The 25,180-nt window shown below is 46.2% G+C and overlaps 2 protein-coding genes across 4 annotated transcripts in view; one reads left to right on the top strand and one right to left on the bottom strand.

Moving 5' to 3' along the window:
* The window catches only part of TRAM2 (translocation associated membrane protein 2), a 92,926-nt gene extending 83,742 nt beyond the window's left edge, over positions 1–9,184 (top strand). For all 3 annotated transcript variants that reach the window (XM_054698864.1, XM_037519863.2, XM_054698863.1), the window contains 7 exons: positions 1,520–1,578; positions 2,712–2,796; positions 3,388–3,458; positions 6,160–6,264; positions 6,554–6,697; positions 7,532–7,695; positions 8,886–9,184. In XM_054698864.1, the coding sequence (XP_054554839.1) occupies positions 1,520–1,578; positions 2,712–2,796; positions 3,388–3,458; positions 6,160–6,264; positions 6,554–6,697; positions 7,532–7,695; positions 8,886–8,959 (702 nt within the window). In that variant the 3' untranslated portion in view covers positions 8,960–9,184. The remainder of the gene's footprint in view (positions 1–1,519; positions 1,579–2,711; positions 2,797–3,387; positions 3,459–6,159; positions 6,265–6,553; positions 6,698–7,531; positions 7,696–8,885) is intronic.
* Positions 9,185–16,525: 7,341 nt separating this feature from the next.
* The window catches only part of EFHC1 (EF-hand domain containing 1), a 44,634-nt gene continuing 35,979 nt past the window's right edge, over positions 16,526–25,180 (bottom strand). Inside the window, exons 10-11 of the mRNA XM_037519862.2 lie at positions 18,138–18,348; positions 16,526–16,768 (exon numbers count right to left, since the gene is read on the bottom strand). Of these exons, the coding sequence (XP_037375759.1) occupies positions 16,697–16,768; positions 18,138–18,348 (283 nt within the window). The 3' untranslated portion in view covers positions 16,526–16,696. The remainder of the gene's footprint in view (positions 16,769–18,137; positions 18,349–25,180) is intronic.

Below are 25,180 nucleotides of genomic sequence, written 5' to 3'. Positions count from 1 at the left end.
TCTGTCTTCTGGTGGAACCTGCCAGTTCCATTTATTTTCCTGACTTCCTGAAGCAACCTGGCCTGAGGTTATTGGACTAGGAAGTCAGTCACCTAGCTGAGGTTTTAGCTGTGCTGCTGAAGAGCCATTTCATTTCGGGAAATCCCTCCTGTTGGTTCGCTCATTTCCCTATTTCTAAAATGATGTTGTACTAATCTAATCATCTCCGTCTTCTCTGAGTGATACCTCAGAGCCCCCCTTTTTTCCCTTCAGAAGATCGAATTTACCTATACCACCATTACTCATTAGTTCAGCCAACAAGTTTGTATTGGACTCTTGCAGTGTCAGCCAACTGTTGCTTGTGGTGGGTTGTTTCTTGTGTGGTGTGTCATCCTGTGTTGTGAGCTCATCCCAGCAAGCGTTTCCGTGTGAACCCTGTGCATCCTCGTGAGTTCCAATGGTATCGGCAACTACAAAACTAATAATGATTTCTGAGCTTGGTAGTGCCTGGACCATACAGGTGGTATAAATGTGAATTCCAAACCCATGTGAAAGCTAACCTGAGGATATGCATTTTCAGGGGGTAATATTTTTGTTTCATCCTGGGTCTAGGTGAGCAGACAGCTTCACTCCCTGCTGGTGGGCAAGCTCTCTCTAGCCTACCCTTCTCTGAGGCTGCAGCCCTTCAGTGCCTGGTTTTGTGCAGGGATCTTAGGTTCCACATCTCCAGGCTTGCCCTGGACACGAAAACCCTGGACCACAGCTTCAACTTACTGTGCTGGCTTTCAGTTCCCTATGCCTTTGGTTTTCCCTGTCTTATTGTGAGCTCAGCTTTGCATTTCAGTGGTATTTGTTAGATATTATACAGCATTTCTAAAAGTTTTGTGATGGGAGGGTTTCCAGGTTGCCTCCCCCATTCTGTGGAGGCACTGGGCTAGTTGCTAGAACTGTAAAGAGAGGTACAAAAAGACTCCAGTGAGAAGTAATGGAGGCAGCTGGCAATAATGAAGAGGCATGAGAACTGTCATACTTATGAGGCCTATGGGTGATGCGGTGGGGTCATGCCATTCTTTTTATTCATGGTGTCGTAAAATGCCAAAATAGGGTTTTAGTTTTTCCAGTGGATAGTGAGTCTAGAGCTCATTTGCTTATTCATTCCACAAGCATTTCCTGAGTGCCTACATGCCAGTCAAATACTAGACACTGTCCCATAAATGATCACATTTACTTCTAACAATAACTCTGGGAGGGTATTTTTGTCCTCCTTTTACAGATAGCCAACTGATGTTTGTGGAGACCGACTTGCTCAGAAGCTGTAGCTAGAAAATGTCAGACCCATATTCAGACATGATCTTCTGAGTCTAGAGCAGAGCTGTTTGGACTGGTGGTCCCTTACACAGAGGCCTTCCATTCCATGTCTGCCATTCTTTCCTCCTGCTGGCAGCTGGGGACTGGGTGTGTTCCTGACCCTGAACCTGCCTGGGGCCTCATGGGTCTCAAATCTCTGCCTCTACAAGCTGTCTCTTCTTGCCCACGACAGGAAGGATATTTAACAAACCCAAGAAGCCTCTGGGAAGATTACCCGCACGTGTACCTCCCGTGAGTATTCCTAGGACTTGGTCCCCAGGGAGGAATAAGCTGGTCTACTCATCCCTTCAGCCCTGAATGACTGGGGACACATCCTGCACCCCTCACCCCCAAGATTACTGTGGAAGACAGACTGCTCTGGGAACTGCTTCTTCCCAGGCTTGACTGAAGGATCCCAAGATGTCATCTCTCTAGCCCTTATCCCAGAAAGAGTGTCTCTGTCCATTCATGCTGATGTAACAGAACACCACACACTAGGTGACTTAGAAGTAACAGGAAGGTATTGCTCACAGTTCTGGAGGCTGGAAGGCCAAGATCAAGGAGCCAGCAGTCTCAGTGTCCAGTGAGAGCCCCCTTCCTGAGCATAGATGGCCACCTTCCCGCTGTGCCTCACGTGGCTAAGTGGAGTGGGAGCTCGCTACGGTCTCTTTTCTAAGGCAAGGCCCCACCTTCTGATCCCATCACATGAGGGGTTAGGATTTCAGCATACGAGTTTTGAGGGCACACGAACTTTAGTATGTAGAAGGTACCTAAGCCACACGAGCCAGCTGCAGAAGGCGGACATCCCCACAAATGGACTTTGTGCCTTCGTGGTGATCCCCTCACATTTGTGGCACTCCCTCCCTTCTGACCTTCCATGGCTGATGCTCCGTCCAAGGCTGCATCTCCTCCTCTTGCTCTGGATGAGACACCAGGAGGGCAGCAGCGGGGCCTGTCTCCCTCAGGATACTGCTCTTTGCCTTAACTGAGACCCTAGAACAGCAGCAGCTAAGGCCTGAATTATAGCTGAGTTAGAGCCTGCCTTTGCTGCTCTGCAGATTCAGCACATCACATCCCCATTGTCCCCAGGGACACCGCTCTAGAATTAGCTCCCTCAGCCTTCCCATCTCCAGGCTGAAGAACCCTCCTCCAACATCCTCGTGTCATCACTTTTGTTTCTTCCATGAACTTCCAGTGGTTTTGTCTGTGTAGCAGGGTCCCTAGACTGGGGTGTGGTGCCTGCCGGCCTCTCCCGGCCCCTGGGCCAGCTCCTCAGACAGCCTTGGCCTTTGCCTCTCCCTCCGCTTGGCAAGCACCCACATGAGCTGTCCCCACAGGGACATTTTTCTTCACCCCTCCTGTGTGACTCAATCCCTTGCCTCCAGCTTCCAGGTGAAGTTTTTCTACCTGTGCCAGCTGGCCTATTGGCTGCACGCACTTCCTGAGCTATACTTCCAGAAGGTACGGAAGGTGAGTACCCCCTCCCATGTTGGAGGCTACTGGTCTTCCACTCCTTCCTGCTTTTCCCAGCCTTCCGCTGCCCTTCCGCTGGAAGCACAGAACCATGGGTGGGGGTGGCGTGTGTGGGCGGGTGGAGTACTGTGCTGGGTCAGCCCCTGCAGAAGCCCCCAGCAAGGCCTCCCTGAGAGCTGCCACTGCGTCAGCCTTGCTGCCTCTCATGCGGAACGTGTGGCTTTGAGGGAAATCTGACTGTCATATCCTGGATTTCACATGGAGAAGTTTTTGCCTTTCCCACAGTTTTGTGATTTGTTTTTTAATGGTTTGCCTCCAAATTATTTCCAAAAGTCCTGTTCCCCAATACCTGTCTTTCTTTCTCAACCCAAACTCGCCCTCTGACCATGGTCCCAAAGCTGCTGCCTCGCCCACAGGCTTCTCAGCAGCCTCTGGAGTGAGCTGGGACCCTCTGTGTTCAGGCGGTCAGTGCTGCACTGTGCAGGGGATGGTGGCCCAGACCTCCCCTGCCCTACCACTAGCTCTCTTCCTACACCTTTGTTTCCCTAGGGAGTGATCACATTCACTGTTTGCTTCTCTGGTTTGCAGGAGGAAATTCCTCGCCAGCTCCAGTACATCTGCCTGTACCTGGTCCACATAGCTGGAGCATACCTCTTAAAGTGAGTAAGACCCCCAGCCAGCCAGGTTTCCCTACCCCTTTCGCCCAGTAATGTCTGCTAATTCTTTCAATTAGTGTGCATTTTTTAGACACCTTCTATGTGCTCAGTCTCGTGCTAAGACCTGGAAATGCAAAGATGGCTAGTGGAAGATTCCTTTACCATTAGTGGTTCATTATGAGCCTTGTAGGAGGGACAGTTGTGCACATAATAGGGGCACAGGTGAGTGTGATAAGCACTACACTACAGTGCGTGTCATCTACCACGGGGGCCTGATGACTATGTCAACCCAAGACAGAGCCAGGAGCCTTCCAAGGGATGTTGGCTTTGCAGATTGAAGGCAGCTGGAAGCTGCCTCCTGCCTCAGGGTGGCCATTGGTGTGACACTGCCAGAGATCATGGCTCTGGGATCCCCTTTGCTTTGATTTGTAATGAAATATAAAGTAATTTGCTGCGTGGCTGTTCAGAAGTCAAAAGCATTGCTGTTGTATGGCCTGGAGTGTCTCTTGTATTAAAAGGATCAGACTGATGAATAGGAATGTCTTTGCTAATTTAGATTTCTTGAGCTTTACCTGTGTGCTACAGAATACCCTGTACGTTCTCTAGAATGGCATTTTGAGAACTTGCAATGTGTAGTTGGCCCTTGAACAACATGGGCTTACTCTGCATCAGATCACTTTTATGCAGAATTTTTCCTATTTGCAAGTCCTGCATTTCCAGTCAACCAACTGAATGTCAGATGGGTGACACCACTGATGCAGGACAGAGGTCTGACTGTAAGTTATTTGTGAATCTTCGAACCCCCATGTTGTTGACGGGACATAGCCTAACTTTCTGCCAGTGTACCTGGAGGTCCAGAAAACCTCTACCCCCTGGGTCCCCACGGCTGGCATCCTGTGAAAATAAGCGCCTTGGCTTGTGGGTCAGGAGGAAGGTGGCTCTCAGGTCTGCTGTCCTGTGTCTGAAGATCTAAAGCAGGGTCCCCTACTGGCTGGGTCTTAGAGGAGCAGAGACTGAAAGGTGGGGCCAGCGCTGCTTTTGTGTCATGGGTCTGAGGAAGCCAGTCTGTGCTGCCACCCAAGCTGTGTGTGAGGGGTGTGCAGGCCATGTGGGAGCACTTCCTGCTCTCAGCTCCCTGCTGCCACATCGCTTCTTCCTCTTCATACCTGAACGGCTGAGGTACCCCGTGATCCACCTTCTGTACCTCTGACATGTCCCAGGGAAGATGATGGGCAGGTGTCTGACCCTGTTTGGGCTGACTCCTGTGAGTTCTTGTCTTGGAGTGAGAGTAGAGCTGAGAGGACAGGGAATAATGGATCTCCTGCAAATCACATCCTCCCTATTCCCAGCCAGGCTGACACCTTCTCCAGGTACAGCCATCTCTGCTCATTTAGGGGGCACTGCCTCCTTTCCCCCTGTCCTTCTGGCTTTCAGAAATGAGTAGGGAAAGGAGAGACCCTTGGCTGTAGGGTTTCCTGAAAGAGACAGACTTCTGAAATGCTGAGTGCTTCAGAGTCTCTTGTGGGGGAGAGCCGAGCTTTCGGAAGCCGTCACTCACTGATAGCACACCCAAGTCCTCCCCTGGGCCGGGCCTGCTCTCCATTCTAGTAAAGAGGCAGCTGGAAACGAGGAAATACATGAATGGTTTCCCACAGTGGTAAGCGCAGTGAAGAAAATAAAGCAGGGCAATGTGACGGAGCCACCTGCCCCCTTAGTACCTTTGACATGGTGAGGGGAAGCTTTTCTGGGGAGGTGATTCACTTTGAGCCATGAATGACGAGAGTCAGGCACGTGGACAGCCATGCAGCAGGGGGCCAGGGGGTGCAAAGTTGGTGGTGGCATAAAGCACAGCGTGGCTGGAGCATAGAAAAGGAGATTTGAGATGAGGTCATAGATAGAATCACGTCAGACTTTCTAGACCACGTAAAGACATCGGGTGGTTTTCCTTTAGTCTCTTGGCCATTCTTAGGATTCAGTGACCATCCTGATTGATTGTGCACTTCTTCTGTCTCATTGGGTGGAATCAGCCGGATCGTTATGTATCCTCATAGTCTGTGGGGGTACTCTCCCATTATCTGATTGACTTTCTGAGGTTCTGAGGTGCAGTGTGTTTTACTGGCTCTAATTTTCACTCTGCAGTCTTTTCACATTTGTTTGAACCACAGCTGACTATCTGCAGGAAACTGCGTAAGAAAGCCAGTAGCAGCTTCATGATGAATTAACCAGAGACATCTGAGTGGGTGCTCATGTTTTTAAGAAGTTGGCTCATTAGCACATATTTTTTACGTTATGTTGAGTTTTGTTTCCTCGCCTACCTTTTGACTGTGAAGGCTTAAATGATGAACATCAGACAGTGGGGATCCTTTGTATCTCCCCTTGCAAACGGAGCCCCCCTTAGCAACCTGTTCTGAGCACCTTTTATGTGCTTTGTCCAAGACCAGGAGCTGAATGCAAAGTGACAAGTGCTGTGAAGAGCATAAGCCAGCTTCTCTGTGGGAGCCGGCAGCCATATTCTCAATTCTCTGACCCAGACACAAGGCCAGGGGTAGTATTGGGGAAAATTCTTAAAGGTGGGACTGTGGAACTAAAGCTAAAGGGATGAGGCAGGGCCAGCAGTGGTAAGCAGAGCCTGGCTTGCTGCCCCTGTGGCTTCTGTTCTCATGGCATGTTGAGGGGACTGTGAGGCCTATCTGCTTCTCCCCAGCCTCAGCCGCCTGGGCCTGATCTTGCTGCTGCTGCAGTACTCCACCGAATTCCTCTTCCACATGGCGCGGCTCTTCTACTTTGCAGACGAGAACAATGAGAAGCTGTAAGTGGTCCGCTAGGAGGCAGGGGCCTCCCATGAGGCCTGGCTGGTGGGAAGGTCCTGCCCTGGGTGGAACTGTCCCTTCCCTGTATGTGTCACCTCTGGGTTATTTTTTTTCCTGGAGCATCTTATTCTAGCTATCTCGGCCCTCGAGCTGAGGGATCTCAGCCCTCAAGCACATTGCTCAGCTATTCTGGAGTCCTCTTGTCACTTGGGGTCACTTCTGGAGAAGTGAATGAAGCTCCCCTCAAGGATGCTACAGGCTGATGTCCCCTTCTACACCCATGAGCAGGTTTAGTGCCTGGGCTGCTGTGTTTGGGGTCACCCGCCTCTTCATTCTCACCCTCGCTGTGTTGGCCATTGGCTTTGGACTGGCTCGCATGGAAAACCAGGCCTTTGACCCGGAGAAAGGGAATTTCAACACCTTGCTTTGCAGGTGAGTGGGACAGAAGTCAGCCTGGGCTGACAAATCAGGGCTCCCTGAGTGCTGCAAGGCATCCCCTGAGTTTGATATAGTTCATGCAGGAGGTTGGGAGGCAGCAGACCCCAATCTCCCACACTCTGATATTTAGCTGGAAATCTCTGGAAGTCAGACCTGATGGGGAGGAGATAGCAGTCTTCTGTTTCCATTAAAATCATCTTTACTTGCTGGGCCTGGTGGCGCAGACTGCTGTTGGATCTCAGTTTGGATGGGAATCCCATCCCACACTGAGCTTTACTTCTAGCTTCTAACTGACATCACAGCCACATTTGGTTTACAGCCGTGTTCTCAACAGCTTGACCAGTGTCCTATCACAGCAAGGGAGCAGCAAGGAAGCCATTATGTTTCCTCAAGACCCCTGGGCCTGGGCGGGTGTGTGATTTGTTCAACTTTTACCACATACTAGGTCAGAAGCCACAATACTAGAATAATTTCCACTACACCCTAATTCAACTCATTTGAATTCTTCCACCATGAATGAGGTTACTTGAGCCGTGTTCTGTGCTGTGGTTATGAGACAGGCCAGGCCTGGGGGCAGCTGGCTGTGGGGCTGGGTGGGCATCCGTCACTTCTCCCCCACCTCTCGGGCCCTGTCACCACCTCTGAAGAATGCCAGAGCAGGGGCTGCACTGAACCGGGAGCTCTTCCTTGCAGTGGTGGCAGGCTGGGGGTGGGCAGTGCAGGGGCTCAGGGGCCGTGGGAGCTGCAGGGTTCCTGAGCTCACCTCCTCCACCACCCCAGGACTGTGGGTCCCAGCCCACCCTTAGCCCTCCGTCTGCCCCTCTACAGGCTCTGTGTATTGCTGCTGGTGTGTGCCGCCCAGGCCTGGCTCATGTGGCGCTTCATCCACTCCCAGCTGCGGCACTGGCGAGAATACTGGAACGAGCAGAGTGCCAAGCGGAGAGTCCAAGTTGCCCCCCGACTACCAGCCAGGCTCATCAAGAGGGAATCCAGTGAGTGCCAGGGCCTGCGGCAGGTAGTGGGTGCAGTGTGGATGGGGGAGGCCCTGGCTTCTTGGGCTCTACCCAGACGAGTCTTACAGCTTACCCTGGGCCTGGGGCTCCTTGAATCCCAACAAAGCCTGACTGGCACGTGACTGGGCGTGGGTGGAACTGGCTCTAACTAGGTGGGGTGCCCTCTTGGCCACAGTGGGGTGGGGCAGCAGCTCTGGCAGGAAGCATGTCCACAGAATGGTTTCTGGACCCCAGCCAGGTTTGCTGCCTGTTCCCTATACGGCACAGTGGCTCTGTCCTTACCTGCCCCCATACTCTGCATCTCAGTTCCTGGTGCCTCCTCTGTCTTCAGGAATGACTCAGGGTGACACAGTGCCAGGTGGGCAGCAGGGGTGGGACACCCATTTCTTTGGTCTCTGCCACATATTCTAGTAACCACCCACCCACCGCCAGGTCTTGGGGCACTGCCAGCCTTATGCTTTCTATCCAGCCTGAGGGCCTGTCTACTCCAGGATCTGCTTTCTGACTCACCTGCCTTTCTCCAGGCGTGGCCTGCTTGGCAAGGGCTCCTGCCTATTTCAACCAGACACGTGCGCAGCTGGGTGTGACACACAGTGAGGCCTGGCTGGGGGTGTGGGAGGCAGTAGTTAGACAGGCCTCTGTGATTTTGAGCAAGAACATGGAGATGTTTTTGACAACAGAGGAAAGACAGGACCATTTTTTTACCAGGCATCTGAGTAAGGCCTGTTCCATTGCCTGCCTTCTTCCTCCCGTTCTCTCTTTCCTGAGAATATCTGAAGTGACCGGTGCACCAGGAGGCAGGCCATGAGAGAAACTGAGGACACCACAGGCAGCATCCAAGTGATTTTAGCCAGGATCTGGCTCAGCCTCAGCATGGGCGGGCAGGCTTCTGCCTGTTCCCGGGTTGCCGTGTATCATCCCAGCTCCCTCCTGCTAAAGACAGTCAGAGATCAACTACCTCAAGCTGAGCCCTGGAAGCTGCTGCTGGGGAGAGCAGGGCTCCCCGAGCTGCCTGCTGGCATCCGCATGCTGTGGGAGCCACAGTGCGTCCCCTGGGCTTGGCGTGTGTACAGTGGCCACGGCACAGGCTTACCCAGGCCCTACCTTCCCCTCTGCCACTCCAGCTCCAGAAGAAACACCATGTCTGTCTGTCTCCCTTCACTTCCTAGGTTACCATGAAAATGGAGTGGTGAAAGCAGAGAATGGAACCTCCCCACGGACTAAGAAACTCAAGTCTCCTTAAGGCCAAAGTGCTGAGAACAGGAATCCTCTCATGGGCACCCAGCAGGGAGTCTGGGACCCCCGGCTTCCATCACTGCCTCCCCCTTCCTGCTCAAGATGCTCCATCTCAAACAGCAGAAACCTGTCTTTGGATGGGCTTTTCCTCTTTCTAGCTTCCTGACTTTCTTTTCTTATTCTTCCATAAACCATTCTCAATAAAACCAAAAATCTTCCTCTTTCTCTCCCTTCAGCCACCTCATGTCCTCACCTCTGCTGAGTTGGGTTTTCTCGAAGCCCAGGTACTCATGGTTATTCTGCTGGCCTTCTCTTTCTCTTCTTCACAGCTGCTTTTTCCTCTTTTTCACTTCTTAGTTTTACCTTATTGTGCAATTTTTCTGTGTCTGAATTCTACAACGAGAGGGAGCTAAAATCGCAGTCCTGGCCATCTAACACCCGGTGTCAATCCCCAGGACCTGTCAAAGTCTGGAAGCCTGGTGCCAAGGAGCCTCTCTTGGGGCCATAGCAGGCCCCTCGGTGGTCAAGAAGAGGAAAGACTGGTCCCCTTGGATCATGATCTCCTAGGTGCTGATTAACTGACTAGACGTATGATCCGATTCTGCCTGCACCATCTTGAGGCCCAGTGGTGCCGCTGCTAGTGTAAATCCCCAGGCAATTGGCTTTGGGACATGACGACTCGGCCCAGAAGGATGGCATTAACTGTGTGGGGGCCCATGACTCGGGAGCTAGCCAGTGGCTGGTCCAGGCTTGGAAATCAGCCCGCTCTCACTCTGTTGGGGATGCGCTGACGGAGAACCAGTCCTCCCATTTTCTGGAGCAGGAGCAAAGTGTACTGAGCAGCGGGCTCTTCTAGAAAGGTAACATGGTGGAAATGATGGAGGAGTTGACCTAGGCCTTTCTTCAGCACCCCCAACTGCAGTTGCTTTTTTGACCATTCACCAGCATTCAAAACCAAATCAAACTGCAGTTAACAAACCAGCCAGGGATGTGCTGGTCCTAGATGCAGACCCTGCCAGCCCTTCCTGGCCCAGCCTCATGACCTGACTTCCTCTCTTGCTGCAGGAACACTAGGCTTCCCCTTCTCAACCCCCGCTCCAGATCCCCTCTTTCCAGGGAGGGTTACCTGGGCCACTTGGTTCTGGCATCACTGCTGAGTGTTCTTTGGAATTGTTGTCGTCATCTGCTAAGATCGCTGAGCACATCTAGAGCCTTTTAGATCATTCAAAGCTAGGGCTGACTCAGAGTCATGCTGTGGGTTCCCTGAGGAGATAGCTGTGCTGACCGGAGTCTTTTTGCCCAATTCCCTTACCTTCTTTCTCTGTCCCTCCCTCGAAGACAAGTCCCCCTGGTCTTTATGATGCCTGGTGAGGACTTCCAGAAGGGGAGTTAGTTAAGACCCAAACTCTGAGGTGGTAGGGAGCAGTTCTTGGTGGGCACAGGAGTATCAGTGTCATTTCCCGTGCTGGTCTTCTGACATTGCGGTAGAAACCAAACCTTGCGTTATTATCGACAAAGGGGGAGATGGGGCTTTTCATCAAGGCAGCTCCCCTTCTCCAGGCTCCTTGCTTCAGAGATCAGATTTAATTTACCAGTGAGTGGCCATTCTAGACATCATCTCTTTGGCCAGGATAAGGGTGTGGAAATGGGAAGAACCACCCTTGGCTTCCTTTGATCACCCTTAGCAAGTGAGATCTTGATCTCTCCCTCTGTTCCCCTCCTCTCTCTCCCTCCTCCATGGAGGGGGGAGAGACACCTCTCTGAGCTGCCAAGCCAATGTTGGTGAAAGGGAGGCTTATGCCAGTGACTCCTAAGCCTGTGCATCAGCCTAGCTGCCCTTCCTGCTTCTCTCTGGCCATGTTGGGGGTGTGTTCCTAACCTGCACTCCGTGCGCCTGGCTGGCACGAACACTGCACGCTCAGTGTGCCGCGGCTGGGGAGTCCTGCCACCAGTCTCTCTTCCCACGTGTGCAGGTGTTCACTGCTATCGACTGAGACCAAGTGGCTGTTCTCTGTTTCCTGCAAGCCTTCATGCTGCGGTATACTGTGCCTCGGAGGTGGTGCCACCAACGCAGGGCCTGCCTGGCTTCTGTTTCCTAAAGACCCGGGCTGGTTCAGTGATGAGTTAGTTAAATCTCAGCTATGTAACACCCCCTGAGACCCGGCGTAAGGCTAGTATCTCCCCAGAAATGATTGGAGGGGAGGGCTTGTAGGGTGTTCTGTCGCCCTCCCCAGCATCAATGGCACATTTATTTCAGAGTGGACCCAAGACTCTGGCGGGTTGGCTTGAAGTGTATTGCCAAGGGCCGAAAGAACTCGGTTCCACTCATCTCGTGAGCTTGTTGGGCTGGCTTGTCCTGGTGGGGGCACCTTGGCTATTTTCTTCTATCTTCAGCCCTCTCCTATTCCCAAAGTGCCAAGCCATCTGTGAAGGTCAGCTCAGTTCCGTCCACCAGGAGCAGAGCAGATGCTAATCTACCTCAGCGACCGCCACCTCAACTTCTTCACCAACGGCGCACTTGTGCAGGGAGGCCGTGAGAGAGGCAGGACCCTGTGCTCGCGTGTCCCTCCTTGGAGGCTCGGTGATGGGAAAGTTATTTTTACCATCCAGGCTCAGATAGCTGCACTATTAGTAAGTTACATATGTTCCTATTGAAGGTAGGGGAAGGTTCTGGGGGAACGGGGAGCCGGCTGAGCCAGGGCTGCTGCTGCTGTCCCATGCTAGTCGATTCCAGCCCTACACGTATCTGGGCTGCTGGACTTTTATTGTTGCCCAGAACCTTTTTCGTTTCTGTCCCCAGGCAGCACTCACCAACATTTCAGAAACCAAAATAGACATTGGTGCTCTGGCACCCCATGGGAGGTTCCAAGAGTTCACGCTTCTGGATTCTCTTGCGACCTTCATCAGTACCCTTTGATTTGTCTTCTAAGTGGTGAATAAGAGGTATGGGCAGAGAGGGTACCCCCTCCCAAGAGTCCACCACAAAAAATTCTGTTGCTTGAATGCCTCTTTAAATTGCAAGTGTCTTGCATCCCACATGGCAAGTAGACTCCATTCTTGATCTCGAAGGCATCTTCTAAAGGGGAATGTTCAGAGGTCTGCGAGTCAGGATGGCTGAGTGGCCTTCCCAACTCAGCATGACTGGAGACCAGGGTCATTTTCAGAACCTGGGAAAACCTAAATAGAATCCTTTTCTAGCATATGTTTGGCCCAATGAGGAATCCCTTACCAGCTTCTCATTCTTCACCCCCGTTCTACCATGAACATTAACTCCACCTCCTAAGAGGCTGAGAAAGATCACCTGTCCCCAGCTGTCTGACTTCCCGCCCGCTTGTCCTCAGAAAAGCACTGGGACTTACTGGCTCTCTAGTGCTCAGCAACCCCTACCGAGTTTTTGCCCGCAGCAGATCCTTACTGGTGTTGTGTAAGAAGTGCCTTCCTCGCTGTGGTCTTCTGGCCTCACTTGCTCTGTATGACCAGCCTCCAGCTGCCGGGGCTATTTGTCCTTGCAGCCCCGGGCCCTGGTCCAGTGCCACGTAAAAGGGACATGTATTGTGACAGTTTAGCCTCATCTGTCTCGGCTTCCCCCTTCCTGCGTTATGTTAGGGCCCCATGTGTTTTGGTTTTGGTTTCTCCATTGTCACATTTTTGGTCCACCTGGTGGCTGCAGACACCTGTGAGGGCCCAACCGCAGGCACCTGCACCTCCTATTAAGGGACAGACAGAGGGTTTCAGGACACTAAGCTCCCCTGTGCCTCTGGCCCACCATGGTAGACCGTGCTCTTCCAGTGCCCCTTCCCCCCAAATTACAAAGAAAAGACACCTTGGTTGTAACCTCTTCTGATGTATTTTGCTTCCCATTGGACCCAAAGTTGATATGATAAAGGTGTTTACTTCCCAATCACAAGTGCTAACTCATAGACACCTGCTTGGCGGTGGGTTCGAGCTTCTCATTCAGTGTTACCTGGTGTGAGCAGCAGCTCCCCTCGCCCCGCCCCGCCTGCCTGCCTTTGTCTTGCTCTTCCGGGTTGTGCAATAACCCTCCCAGCCAGTGGTCTCTTCCCAGGCCTTTCTGTTCCTTACAGGGCACTGAGGTTAGGGAGGAAGAGACACACGGGAGGGGTAATCGTCATCCCTCAGAAGAAATATTAGCCACTCTCCCTCTGCTGCCGTCAGCTCGTGCCCCTGGGTGGGTTTCCGTGGCACTCTAGTAGAACATGTAGCATCATCTTAGAAGTCCATATGTTTTTTTTAAAAAATCTGTTGGAAAGGAAAACAACCATCTTCATGATAGGGCATTAATAAGTCAGCGTCTGGGAATAAGGTCTGTTGTGACACCCGAGGCACTGCCATCGCTCTGCCTGAAAAAGTGTTCTGGAGTTTCTTGTTCATGTGAAGAGGGAGGAGATTTTTCTGAGAATCAGCCACGCGTGGACAGCCCTGTTCACTGGATAGCATCTGGCTGTGGTTGTAACTACCACCATGTCCTTGGGTATAGATTCAAGTGTTTATGTGATGAGACTATAAACCTCATTTTTCAGTTCCTCTTGTTTAATAAACATCCGAAGGGTGAGCTGAGGCTGCTGGTGCCCTGAGCAACTCATAATGCAAATGTGGACAAATTGTCTTTGTGTTTTTCTACTTTAGCCTGTTCATGTTATGGACCAAATTTCAACAAGGAACTCAAGGAACATTTGTACCTGCCGTATTTATGCTTTCATGTTAAAAGTTTTTTTTGGGGGGGGAGGGGTCTTTTTACTTTCAATGAACTTTTTTCAAAATCCTTTTCCACTGTTTCTGTCTGGTTTTAAAACAAATTACAATTTTGTATGGATTTTTTTAATGTACATTTTGAAGCAAATGATCAAATATTTTTGAAATAACAATAAAAAGCATAGAATTATCAGTCTAATTGTCTCTGGTATAATACTTAATATTCCTTTTTAATCTTGATGCTTATGTTTGCTTTTACTTGAAAAATGAGTTTGCGTCAATTTTAGGCTCATTTCCAATATTTTTCACTATATCAGTCATTTCTTGTATAGCCTTTTGAGGTACATTTATTCATTGTGGGCATGTGAATTAGAGAATTGGAATTGTGGATGGGGGAGTAGTTACATCGAATGTTGGGTATACTAGGTGCATGATTTTTACTTACGTCTGTAACAGTGAAGCATAAAGGTGAAAAGGAATTGTCTTGTTGTGGATTGATACTTCCAGAAGGAGCATGTCACACTTGATAAGCTCTGTGCTAGGAAGTCATTTGACTCAGAGCAGATGGGGTTACCTTTGTGTGTAAAGGCCACCAAGTGTCAGTGAAGGTACAAATAGCAGACAGCTGAGTGGTGGGCACTGGGAACTGCTGGAGTCCGTCATCTGCAGCATCTTCCAGAACCACCTTCAGAGAAGGGTCAGGAGATGAGTGCAGCTACAGGGGGCAGAGAGCCAAGGACACCCATGGGGAATGAGGATTAAGCAGGAACATCTCGAGGTGAGAGAAGTGGTGCTGGTGGAGGGTGAGTGTTGTGCAGACTTGGGTTCCAGTCCTGCTCTGCCAGGAGTGGCCAGGTGACCTGAGCACTTAATCCTGCTGTTTGTTCATGTGTGTTCTGTAGTTGGGAGGGTTTGCTTGCTTGCTTGTTTTTGCAGGAGAGGGGTGGTGAGAATTAAGAACAGTGAATGCTAAGTTAGTGATACAAATAAAGCACTAATTTTTTTTTTTAAATGAGCATACTTATGTGTCAGCAGGAATAGATTCAGGAGACCTTGTAGAATAGAATACATTAGTTTAGAGTCTATAGAATAGATTCAAGTTACCCTTGGTTCTCTGGAAACAATATTTAAGAGAAGTCTTCACTATCTATTGGTCTCAAATACCCTCAAAATCTTTAGGTTTGTGTTTGATACTCTCTAATTCAAAGGTGTTTTCTAGGCCTCTTGCTGTTATAAACAGAGTACAGGCCCCAGGACCTGATTAGTGGCTAGCTCACAGCCAAACTTCACAAGGCAGATTTTACAGGCCCCGAATTTATACTGAGTTCACTCTAAACTACCCTTTCAGTTAAGTTAGCTACTAGTGTGCCTCCCTTCTCTGCAAATGCTGAGAGTGGACTATTCCATGGTTGTCCATTTCATTCCACAATATTGCTTGCTGCAGGCTGATGCTCAGCTGTCTTCTACCCCCTGAACCAGGACTCCTCCAGATGCAGGCCAGGTGTGACTGTGGCAGGTGGCAGCATAGGTGACATCTAACAGCTCTACTTCCGTTCAGAATTTCAGTAGGAAAAGTAATTTGTTCTGAGTTTTGTGGCTCTCATTCTTGGCTGCCTTATGTACACAAGCAGAGGTCAACAGAGAATGCAGACCTGCTGACTCTGATCTTCTGTGAAGTAACTTACACCTTCTGGTTCTGGCATATCTCAACTTTTCCATCTCAGATTACCTGGAAAGGGGTGCAAGTTGAGGAGTGGACAGCAAGTATAATTTATATATATATATATATATATATACACACACACACACACACACACACACACATATATATATATATATATATATATATATATATATAAAACAAATACAGTGGGGCTGACATAATCCTGGTTCACATTACAGTTGAAAAGGTATAAGAGAATAAAAGGAGAAAAGCTGTCAGAACTGAGGTTAGGAGGGCTATGAGCACTTGGATTTCAAAGGGTGGGTCAGAAGATTTCAAATGAGGCTTTTTCCCTAATGTCTCCATTTTTGTTAAGGATAAAATTTGGTAGGTATCTGTGTTGCTGACCAGTGTGAATCCATGAAAAACTTGCTAACGAGGAGTCTAAAACTTTGGCTAACTTCTCTCTCCCACAGGACTCAGTGATGGAGAAATCACTGGAGATTTTTGGAAAGGGGCTGTCAGAGTCTGTAGGTTTGCACACTTTAACTGACTCAGCTTGACAGGTGCCCCTGGAGTTTGGAGAGCATGAGATTTTGGGTGTCTGTTTCTTACCTGGAACAGTTCTCAATTAGGAAAGGGGCTGGTTGAGCTGCCTAATGGCACAGCCAGGAGAGCTATCTAGATGAAAACATTGGGCAAAAGTGAACACCCCGAGAGGCCGAGTCAGCCTAAAGGGCTCCCACCCAGAGGCCGTCCTGAGAAGACAAGGGAGCCAGTGTCCAGCCAGAAGTGGGGCCATCTGCCCCTGAAGGAATGGAGAGGTCTCCTGTGGGAAAGTATCTTGAGAACTCACTGAAAAAGCTGGTCTGGGAGAAGAACAGGCCAGGCTTGAGAACTCATATTTCAGTTGAATCTGAAGGCAGGAAAAAGCTGATGTTGAAGGTGAGCATTTTCTATTACTCAGGGAAGGGTCAGCCTTTCTCTTCTCTTGGGCCTTGAGTGGGTTGGAGCAGGGCCATCCACAATGGGGAGGGCAGTCTGCTTTTCTCAGTCTTCTGATTCAAATGTTAATCTCATCCAGAAACACCCTCCCAGACATTCAGGATAATGTTTAACCAAATATCTACATGCACCATGACCCGGTGAAGTTGACACATAAAATAAACCACCAGAACACCCTTCCCCTACCTCCCTAAATAAGGCACTAACGTAAGCCCCTACAAGTACTGATTTAATTTAGACTTCAGTAGTAGCAAAATGTAAGAAGTAAAGAAAACCTCATGAGCCCTGCAAATGCCTCTACATAGAGTACAAGGTACATTTCAAAGTGTAGGTCCAACCTCAAAAAACTATTATTCAGCCAGGTCAGTTTGAGAAAGCACGAACGAAGTTGTAGTAGGCAATCTTGTCATCTCCATGAGAGCACAATCTGATTAACTGCAGAAGGGAGAAAAAAGAGCCAGTGAGACAGACATGCAAGGCTGCTGCTGCTTATCTGCAGAGTGCACATAATAATAATGACCCCTAGACCTAACCAGTTCAGAATTTTATTATCCTCAGTTGATTCTGAAACGATCCTGAGAACCTGGTCAGTAGGTCAGATTTCATCCTCATCTCACACTTCACGAACTCAAAACTCAACAGAGTAAATGGCCTGCCCAAGATTTCAGAATTATCATTTATATTTATAAAGGCATTGTCACTTCCAAAGTACTTTTGTTTATATATTAAAATACAAGAGTTTGTCCACTGAGCCTGCACAGGCTCTTAAAATAGTAAGTTGCTGTTATCACAGCCTAATAGAAGAATCTAGTTATGCCACATGTTCAAATCATGTTTGCTGAAATTCAACTGAGCAGAAGCAGAGGTTACCTGTATAAGATGCCCATGCCTTCCCTGTCCCACTTCCCACTGACTGCAATTCCTCTCACCCATGTCGGGTAACTTGCAGTACAAATGATTTAAAATGTCCAAAGCTGGGTATGCTGTCAGTCTGAGATTTGGGAAGCTAAATGGATGTTTGGTCCATGAGAATACCCTTCTAACTCCCTCCCCCACTCCTTGCTATCTGTCTATGAAAAACGCTTATCTCCAACCTAGTCACTCCAGCCCTAAACAAAAGCCTTCCTGAATGAATCTTTATTTCCGAACATCCCTTTTTGCCACATAGCCTTTAGAAGATCTATAGGAAGTAGCTCAATGTTCTTAATCATTGAGAATGTTTTAATGATAAGCTGCAATTGCTGGCAATTTGGGGAGAAACTTTGTTCTGACTTCTAGGGAACTCTGCCTAAAGGGGTTTATTAGGGGAAAAGGCCTGAAACATGCGCTTCAACCCACTCATGAAAATTCTACAAGAATGTCCATGTCATTCCTCCACTTACAGTTGGCCATGTAACTCCTACTGAAAGATGTGGCTACCCTTGAACAGAGGTCACGCCCTCTTCATGCTAGCCCAGATAATGGGCTAATGCAGGTTTCAGCTGTGCCAAGGGCTGCCCACCATCCTGCCCAATCCAACTGCCTCTCTGTCTTCCCTTAGTGGCTGCCACTCCAGGATCACCTCCTTCAGCCCTGAGATGGCTCACCAGCCACTGTGTACTGTGCAGCCCCATGCCTGCTGAAGGAGATGCCTTACAACAGATTAGAAAAGAATGCCAATACCAGAAATCAAGAATGTATAGATCTGATTTGAACATCTTAAGTCTTCCCTAGTTAAAATGAAGTCACACAAAATTGCCTTTAGGAGACAATGAAGGTTCTCAGCATCTGCAGTCAACCCAGCTGAGTACTCATACTGACTGACCTCTTTAATCAGGGAGTCATCAACTGGGATGTTTAGAGAGTCACAGATTTTAAAGAACATCTCTTTGTCCACAAATCCTGAAGCTTCCTTGTCACAATCTTGAAATGCTTCACTGATGTTTTCTTTGCATGGATGATCTTTCAGCTGCTTGTGGATTGCGTCTATCAGAGCTTCCAGTTCTTGCATGCCTGGGTCCTCTTCAGTGTTCTTGCTATAGAGACAGGAAAGAAATGACTGGATGGAGTAGTTGTCCTTGACAAATCTTATCTCAGTGACCACAATTCTCACTTGGTGAAGTCAGGGAAGCTTCTATGACAGTTTTGATGCTGAGGTGGGGCTAGCTGATGACCACCATCTGCATAGGAAGGTATTAGTGGGGGAAGTTTTTTGAGCTGAAGCCCAGTTTCCTTTACTGGAATCCGTTAAATCACTGAACTACAACGAGTCAAGTTTAACATCGCTACCATCTCTGGTTTGGTGTTTGTGGGAATAACATCTCTCTCACTACTGTTGCAGATATAGAGCATCCATGTCACATCATCTAAAAATAAATGCATTTATAAAAACACTGTCTATATGTATATAGACAGTGCAGTCAGGAATTTCTTATACTTTTAATACTTTAGTCTTTCCTCTCTAATTCACCCCAAATTTTTGGAAAGGGTTTTTTTTTTTAAGATTTATTTATTTTTATACAAGAGCTGGGGTACAGGCCAGAGGCGCGGGAGGGTGAGAAGATTCACCAGAGACAGAGCGGGGAGCAGAACAGGCAGAAGGACCGAAATACACTGCTGAGGGGAGCAGCGGGGCATGACAGGAGAGGTCTGCTGAACCATGTGGGATTCTCGCCAGCCAGCCAGGATCGAACTTGTGCTGCAGAGGCTGCGGACAGCTTCACAGTGCTGCCCTCAACCCGCTGCGCCACCAGGGAGGCCCTTGGCAAGGTTTTTTATGGAGGTTAAGAGACTGCTCTGTGTGATGGATTGAGAAGTTTAGACTTAACATTTACTGAAACGAAGAGAAGTTAAGAGTCCAAAATATTAGGAAGAGGAAGGTCTACCTCTTAAAATCACAACAAGGATAGCAGAAGTCTTACTTCAATTGCCTCATTTCAATTTCCTCTGGACATGAAAGTACAAATAAAAAATGAAAGAAGTTTAGAACTGGAAAAGACTCTTGTGTTTCATCTTTATAAATACACTCTGGAACAAAACAGAGCTTGAATAAACTCTGTTTAGCTTTCCTTCCTTTTTTTTAATAATAAGAAAACAGACTTGAAGACTTAATCCCAGAAAAGGCAATAGCTTATCCCAGATCTCTGTTAGAGGCTAGATGAGAACTAACATCTCATTCAAATTCTAGCATGTTCTTTCAAGTATGGCCAACCACTTTGTATGAACACTTCCTTTCATATCTTCATAATACCAATCCACCATTGTTTTATTATTCCTATTTTTCTTATATCTAACAGTAAAAATAATTCACACTCCAAAGAGTCTCTCATTTCCCATTTTGACCTGCTGGAGACCTTTTCTGGGAAGGTATAAAGTGGTATAACCTCTCAGGAATAATTTGGAAACATGAACCAAAAATTCAGCAAAGAATTTCAAATGTTTTACCCTAAGAAAATAAACCTGAGTTTCATACAAAGATACATCTATAAGGCTGTTTTGAGATAACCTAAATATCCAAAAATGGGAAATTGGTTAAATAACATATACCATCACCAGGCAATACAATAATGATGCAACTATTGATGATGCAGAAAAAGTAGAAAGAGATAGTGAGAAAGTCTAGATACAAAATATGCAAAGAATGCTAGTTTGTGTTAAAGTTGTGGGGGGAATAATAATATATATTTAAATTTACTCTTATTATATAAGGAAATCCTGGGAGGATAATAAAAAAAAAGGAAGAGTTAGTTACCTATAGAGGATGGAGGGTAGAGAATAGGTAGATGGAAGATGGGGCGGGAACAAAATTTTCATTGGTTCCCTTGTGTATGTAACCATGAGAATGGGATACTGACTCAAAAAAATTATCAATGGTTTATAAAATATTTCATGACATTAGGAATGTTCATGATTATACTAGCAAGTGAAAAAAAAACCTGGTAAAATAGTATGATTGAATTGTTCCATTTTATATGCATATTGCAAAATATTGGAAGTAGTCATATCTGGGTAGTGAGATTTTAAAAAGTATTTTTGCTTATTTTTATTTCTATTTCCTAAAGTTTTACTCCTTGAATATTTATTGTGTTCATTATGGGTATGTGTTAATTTGGTAGTAAGCCAAAACCAATAAAAATTGTTATAAAAATCTCCGGTATCTAAATGCTATCTGGCATTATTTATCATAGAAGCAAAATGTTTATCTTGACGGGGTTAAGTTCAATCATACATTCTAAAGTATAAATGACTGCCAGGGAGCTATTTTAGTGGCAGAAAGCAGTCAAATCAATTTCCCATATCTTCCCAGGAATTACAACTATCCAGCACGTATACAATATGATTACCCAATCATTTTGCGAAAAGAAAATAACTCCTCCTTTCTGAAGAAGCCAGATACCCATTCCTCTTCATAGGGGAAATACCCATGGCGTCTGCTGCCTGTGAGCTAGATAAGTAGATTCACTGAGAGACTGCAATAGGTGGTACTCTTTAAGACAGACCTTGTGAAAATAATAGCCCCTAACTTGTTGCAGGGGCTCAAGCCAGAATCCTTTCTGTAGGAGAGCTGCAAGATCCAGGGTAAGGCTTGTTCCACAGGTTAACAAGGGAACACAGAGGAGGATGGTTATCCTTAACAGACATTGCCAGCTGCGAGACGGCTGGGTTCCCAACATGCCAGGTGCAGCCTCTGCCAAGTCCTCCATTGCCCTACCTTTACTTTCCATAAAAGCAAATGGGAGTTTTATAGGCTGATTTCTCTCCCACTGGTAAGAGGGATGCCATGGTTTTCTCTCTGCTGTTAGAATACTTTTCCGTAAGTACCCTGAAAAGGCTTTTTTTAATTTAGCAAGAATTAAATGGAATTCACCTATTTTCTTACAAAGCAAACAGTCTGTGCTCTTGTTCTTCCTTTCTTACATTATGTTTTGGGTAGTGAGCAACTCTTTGATACCGACCATGTGTTAGAAATTTTATGTGTGGCCATTTCAACTACAAAGATTCCGTGTTGCCCTCTTAGTCCAATCTTAGCTCTTGATATATCCAGAGCCTCCCCCTTGCCCCAGTCCCAGAGCAGGCAGTCACTTGCCCAGAGAGCTTCAGACAGTCAGACATCTTTTCTGAATAACAACACTCCTGATTTCTCAGTGCTTTTATCTCAACTAACATTCAGTGCATTCACTGAGCTATTTATTAAACATGTATGGCTCAGCATTATAATATGTCAGCATTATAATATACTGTTATATAATATACAGCAATATAATTATGTCAGCATTATAATAAACTATTGAGTCTAACAAGAAACCTGTCTCTACTAAGAATCCTTGCTCTTAAGAGAAGCAATAAGATACTGACTTTAAAACCACCAAAGAAGAGATAAATTGACAGTTCCCATTTAAGAGCGATACAGAGGATGAAAGAAAAGGAGAGCCAAATTGAGGAGGTGAAATTAGATCTAGACCTTGAAGGATGTGAATACTTGGACCTATAGAATAAAATAAAGGAACTCAGATGATGAAAACAGTCCTAGAAAAGGCATGAAGAAGGGAATTCTTGAGGTTTATTATATTAATACACCAAACTCTCTGAGTGCAGAGTAGAAAGGTAAGCTAAAAAACAACTAAGTTAGATAATCATTTGGAGCCACACTGTGGAAGATCATTGATGCCAGACTAAGAACTTTAGAATTTTGTACTTAAGTGATAACAGCTTTGAAAAAAAAAAAAATGATGAAGAAATCAAAGAATATCAAAGGGAAAATAAAAAAATCAAAACCAATGATATAGAAATGCAACACACCAAGACTAATGGGAATGAAAATATAAAATACCAAAACTTACGGAATGCAGCAAGAACAATTCTAAGAAGGCAGTTTATAGTGACAAATGCCTACATTAAGAAAAAAAGAAAGCTGTCACTATTCTGGAAGTCCAAGATCATGGCCTTTGAAGATTCCAGATGGTAGCTGGCAAGGCTCTCCCTGGTTCACAGAAGCACCTTCTCTTTCTTTTCACATTGTGGAAGGACGATAGCAAACTCACTGGCATCTCTTGTATAATGTGCCCCATAATCCCTTTCATGGGGGTCTGCCCTCATGATCTAATCACCTGTGAAAGTCTCCACCTCCTAAGTCCATCAACAGAGTATCAGGATTTCAACATAAAAATTTTGGGAGGGACAAAAATATTCCAACCATAGCACACACCATATATCTGATAAGGAGTTAATATCTAAAATATATAATAATCTCAAACAACTCAGTAGCAGGAAAAAAAGCAATCCACATGGGCAAAAGATCCTGAATAAGTGTTTTTCCAAAGAGGACATACAAATGGCCAAAGGTACATGAAGAAAACGTTAGCATCACCATCGGGGAAAAGTAAATTAAGATCACAGTGGGCTATCACGGCACACCTGTTAAGATGATACTTATCAAAAAGGTAAGAGGTAGCAAGTTGGCAAGCATGTGGAGAAAAGGGAGCCCCTGTATATTATCGGTGGGTAAACTGGTATACCACTATGGAAAATAGTATGCAAGTGTCTTAAAAATTAAAAATAGAACTAATATATAATCCAACAATTCTACTGAGTGTTTACCCAAAGGAAAAGAAATTATTATCTCAAATTAATATATGCACCCCCATATTCACTGAAGCACTATTCACAATTGCATATTCGCAATTGTCCACTGATAGATGATTAGATTAAAAAATATGGCATGCATATACACAAATATGTGTGTACACAGCACACAGATATACATATACACAAAATGAAATACTACTTGGCCATAAAAAAGAAAACCCTCCCATTTGCAACAATATGGATGAAGCTGAAGGACATTATACTAAGTGAAATTACCCAAATAGAGAAAGAAACATACTGAATGACTTCACTTATATGTGGAATCTAAAAAACTTCAAATTCCTAAAAACAGAGAGAAGGGTGATTGCCAGGGACTAGGGCATGGGGGTGGAGGGAAGGAGACATTGATCAAATTGTACAAAGTTTAAGTCATAAGATGAATAAATTTGGGGGATCTAATGTACAGCATGGTGATTATAGTTCTAATATTGTACAATATACTTAGAAGTTGCTGAAAGAATAGATTCGAGCATTCCAACCACACACACATATGCAAATGCTAATGGTGTGAGATGATGGATATGTTAATTAACTTGATTGTGATCATCATATCTCAATGTGTACACATACAAATCATCACATTACAAAACTATTAAATAGATAAGATTTGGTCAATTAAATCTCAATAAAATGGGGGGAGCACGAAAATAGTGTAATGAATTCAGAGCCCAGTCCCAGGACAACTGGTCTGGTGACACTGCGGGAAAGGAACTAAGGAAGAGAGTGGAGGGAGTGCTGAGTAAGGAGCATTGTGAGATACCAGGTAGGAGTAATGGGAGTATGGCACACACTGGTGGTCACCTGCCTTGTATTCATCCTTTCCTTCTTCCTAACAGAACCCTTATTTCCTTTGGAGCAGAATTAGGATTGGCTGTGTTTACAGACCAGACAATGAGATACAAGCAGAAGTTGCTAGGTGGGGTTCCCATCAGGCCCTTTAAAAACAGGAAAGACAATTGAGGGACTCATTTTTCAGTCTTTAACCCTTTGTCTTTCCCGTCTTCCTGTGTGGAATATAGGTGCAATGTTGGAGATGGGACAGTGACTTCATGACCACGGTGTAAAAAGCGCAAGGACCAAAGCTACTTGCTAAGAACATCTGAGAAGAGAGAAAAAATCAGGTAAAGGCACCACACCAGCTCTGGACTGCTAACCTCCAGACATTGTGTTCTATGAGAAATATAAAACTCTACTGAGTAAACTAATTTGCTTCTATTGCAAACAAATGCAACTGCTAACTGAGTGCTTTAAATTATGAAATTTAAATTTAAATTAGTGAAAATGAAAAGAAGCTGGAGATGAGATATTGCAGAACAAAATAAAAGAACTTAGTAGTTTATTGAATATTGTGCAAAATAGAAGAGGTCAAAGATATCTCCAAGGTAAATGGTACAGAAATATGACTAAGATCAAGAGGGGAATTACATTAATTGCTTGCCTCCTACATGCCAGATACTATGCTGGTACTTTACATATGTTCTCACAACTCACTGCTATCACAACTTTATGAGAAAGGTTGACAGAAAGAAGGAAACAGGGAAGAAGTAACAGTAAATGTGTCAGAAAGATGAGAATGGTTTTGTTTTTAATTGTACAAAGAGCTGGCGGCTCTGTTGCATGGAAGCACATGACAGGAAGCAGGATCTAGGAGTACAACCAGGTGCATGGGCAGGTGGGAGAACAAGTTATTTAAACACTCTATCAAGAGAGTTGAAGAAAGCAAACAAGAGGACCAAAACACAAGCCTTGAGAAACACCACCACACATACAGACAGTAGTAGGGGAAAGATTTTTAAAAATTAGGCTTCCAGGAAGAAATAGAGGAGAATCAGACTCTTATTAGATCTGAAGAGAGTGAGTTTCAAAAAGGGAGTGGTAAAGAATAATTTGTATTACATATAGACCAGAATGGCTAACCACTAGACCAGGGGGTTGACAAACTTTAGTCCACACAAAGCCAGCTTGCAGCCTGTTTTCCTATGCAAAGTTTTATTGGAATTTAGCCATATGCATTCATTTACATATTTCCCATGGTGGTTTTCACCCAATAAGGACAGAGTTGAATAGTTATAGCAGAGTGGTATGGCCCACAAAGCCTAAATTATTACTATCTATCATTATGTATTATCTATCTACCTTTTTACAAAACAAGTTTCCCAACCCCAGCCGTACACAACGAGTTCACTATTCCCGTAAGCATTTATTAAGGTCTGGCACATGGTA

Source organism: Talpa occidentalis, unplaced genomic scaffold (assembly GCF_014898055.3).
Source record: "Talpa occidentalis isolate TD23 unplaced genomic scaffold, MPIMG_talOcc4v2.1 talOcc4.2, whole genome shotgun sequence".
In the NCBI taxonomy this organism is placed as follows: domain Eukaryota; kingdom Metazoa; phylum Chordata; class Mammalia; order Eulipotyphla; family Talpidae; genus Talpa; species Talpa occidentalis.
Note: the sequence above shows the minus strand (reverse complement) of the source record. Positions and strands in the feature narration are given on the sequence as shown.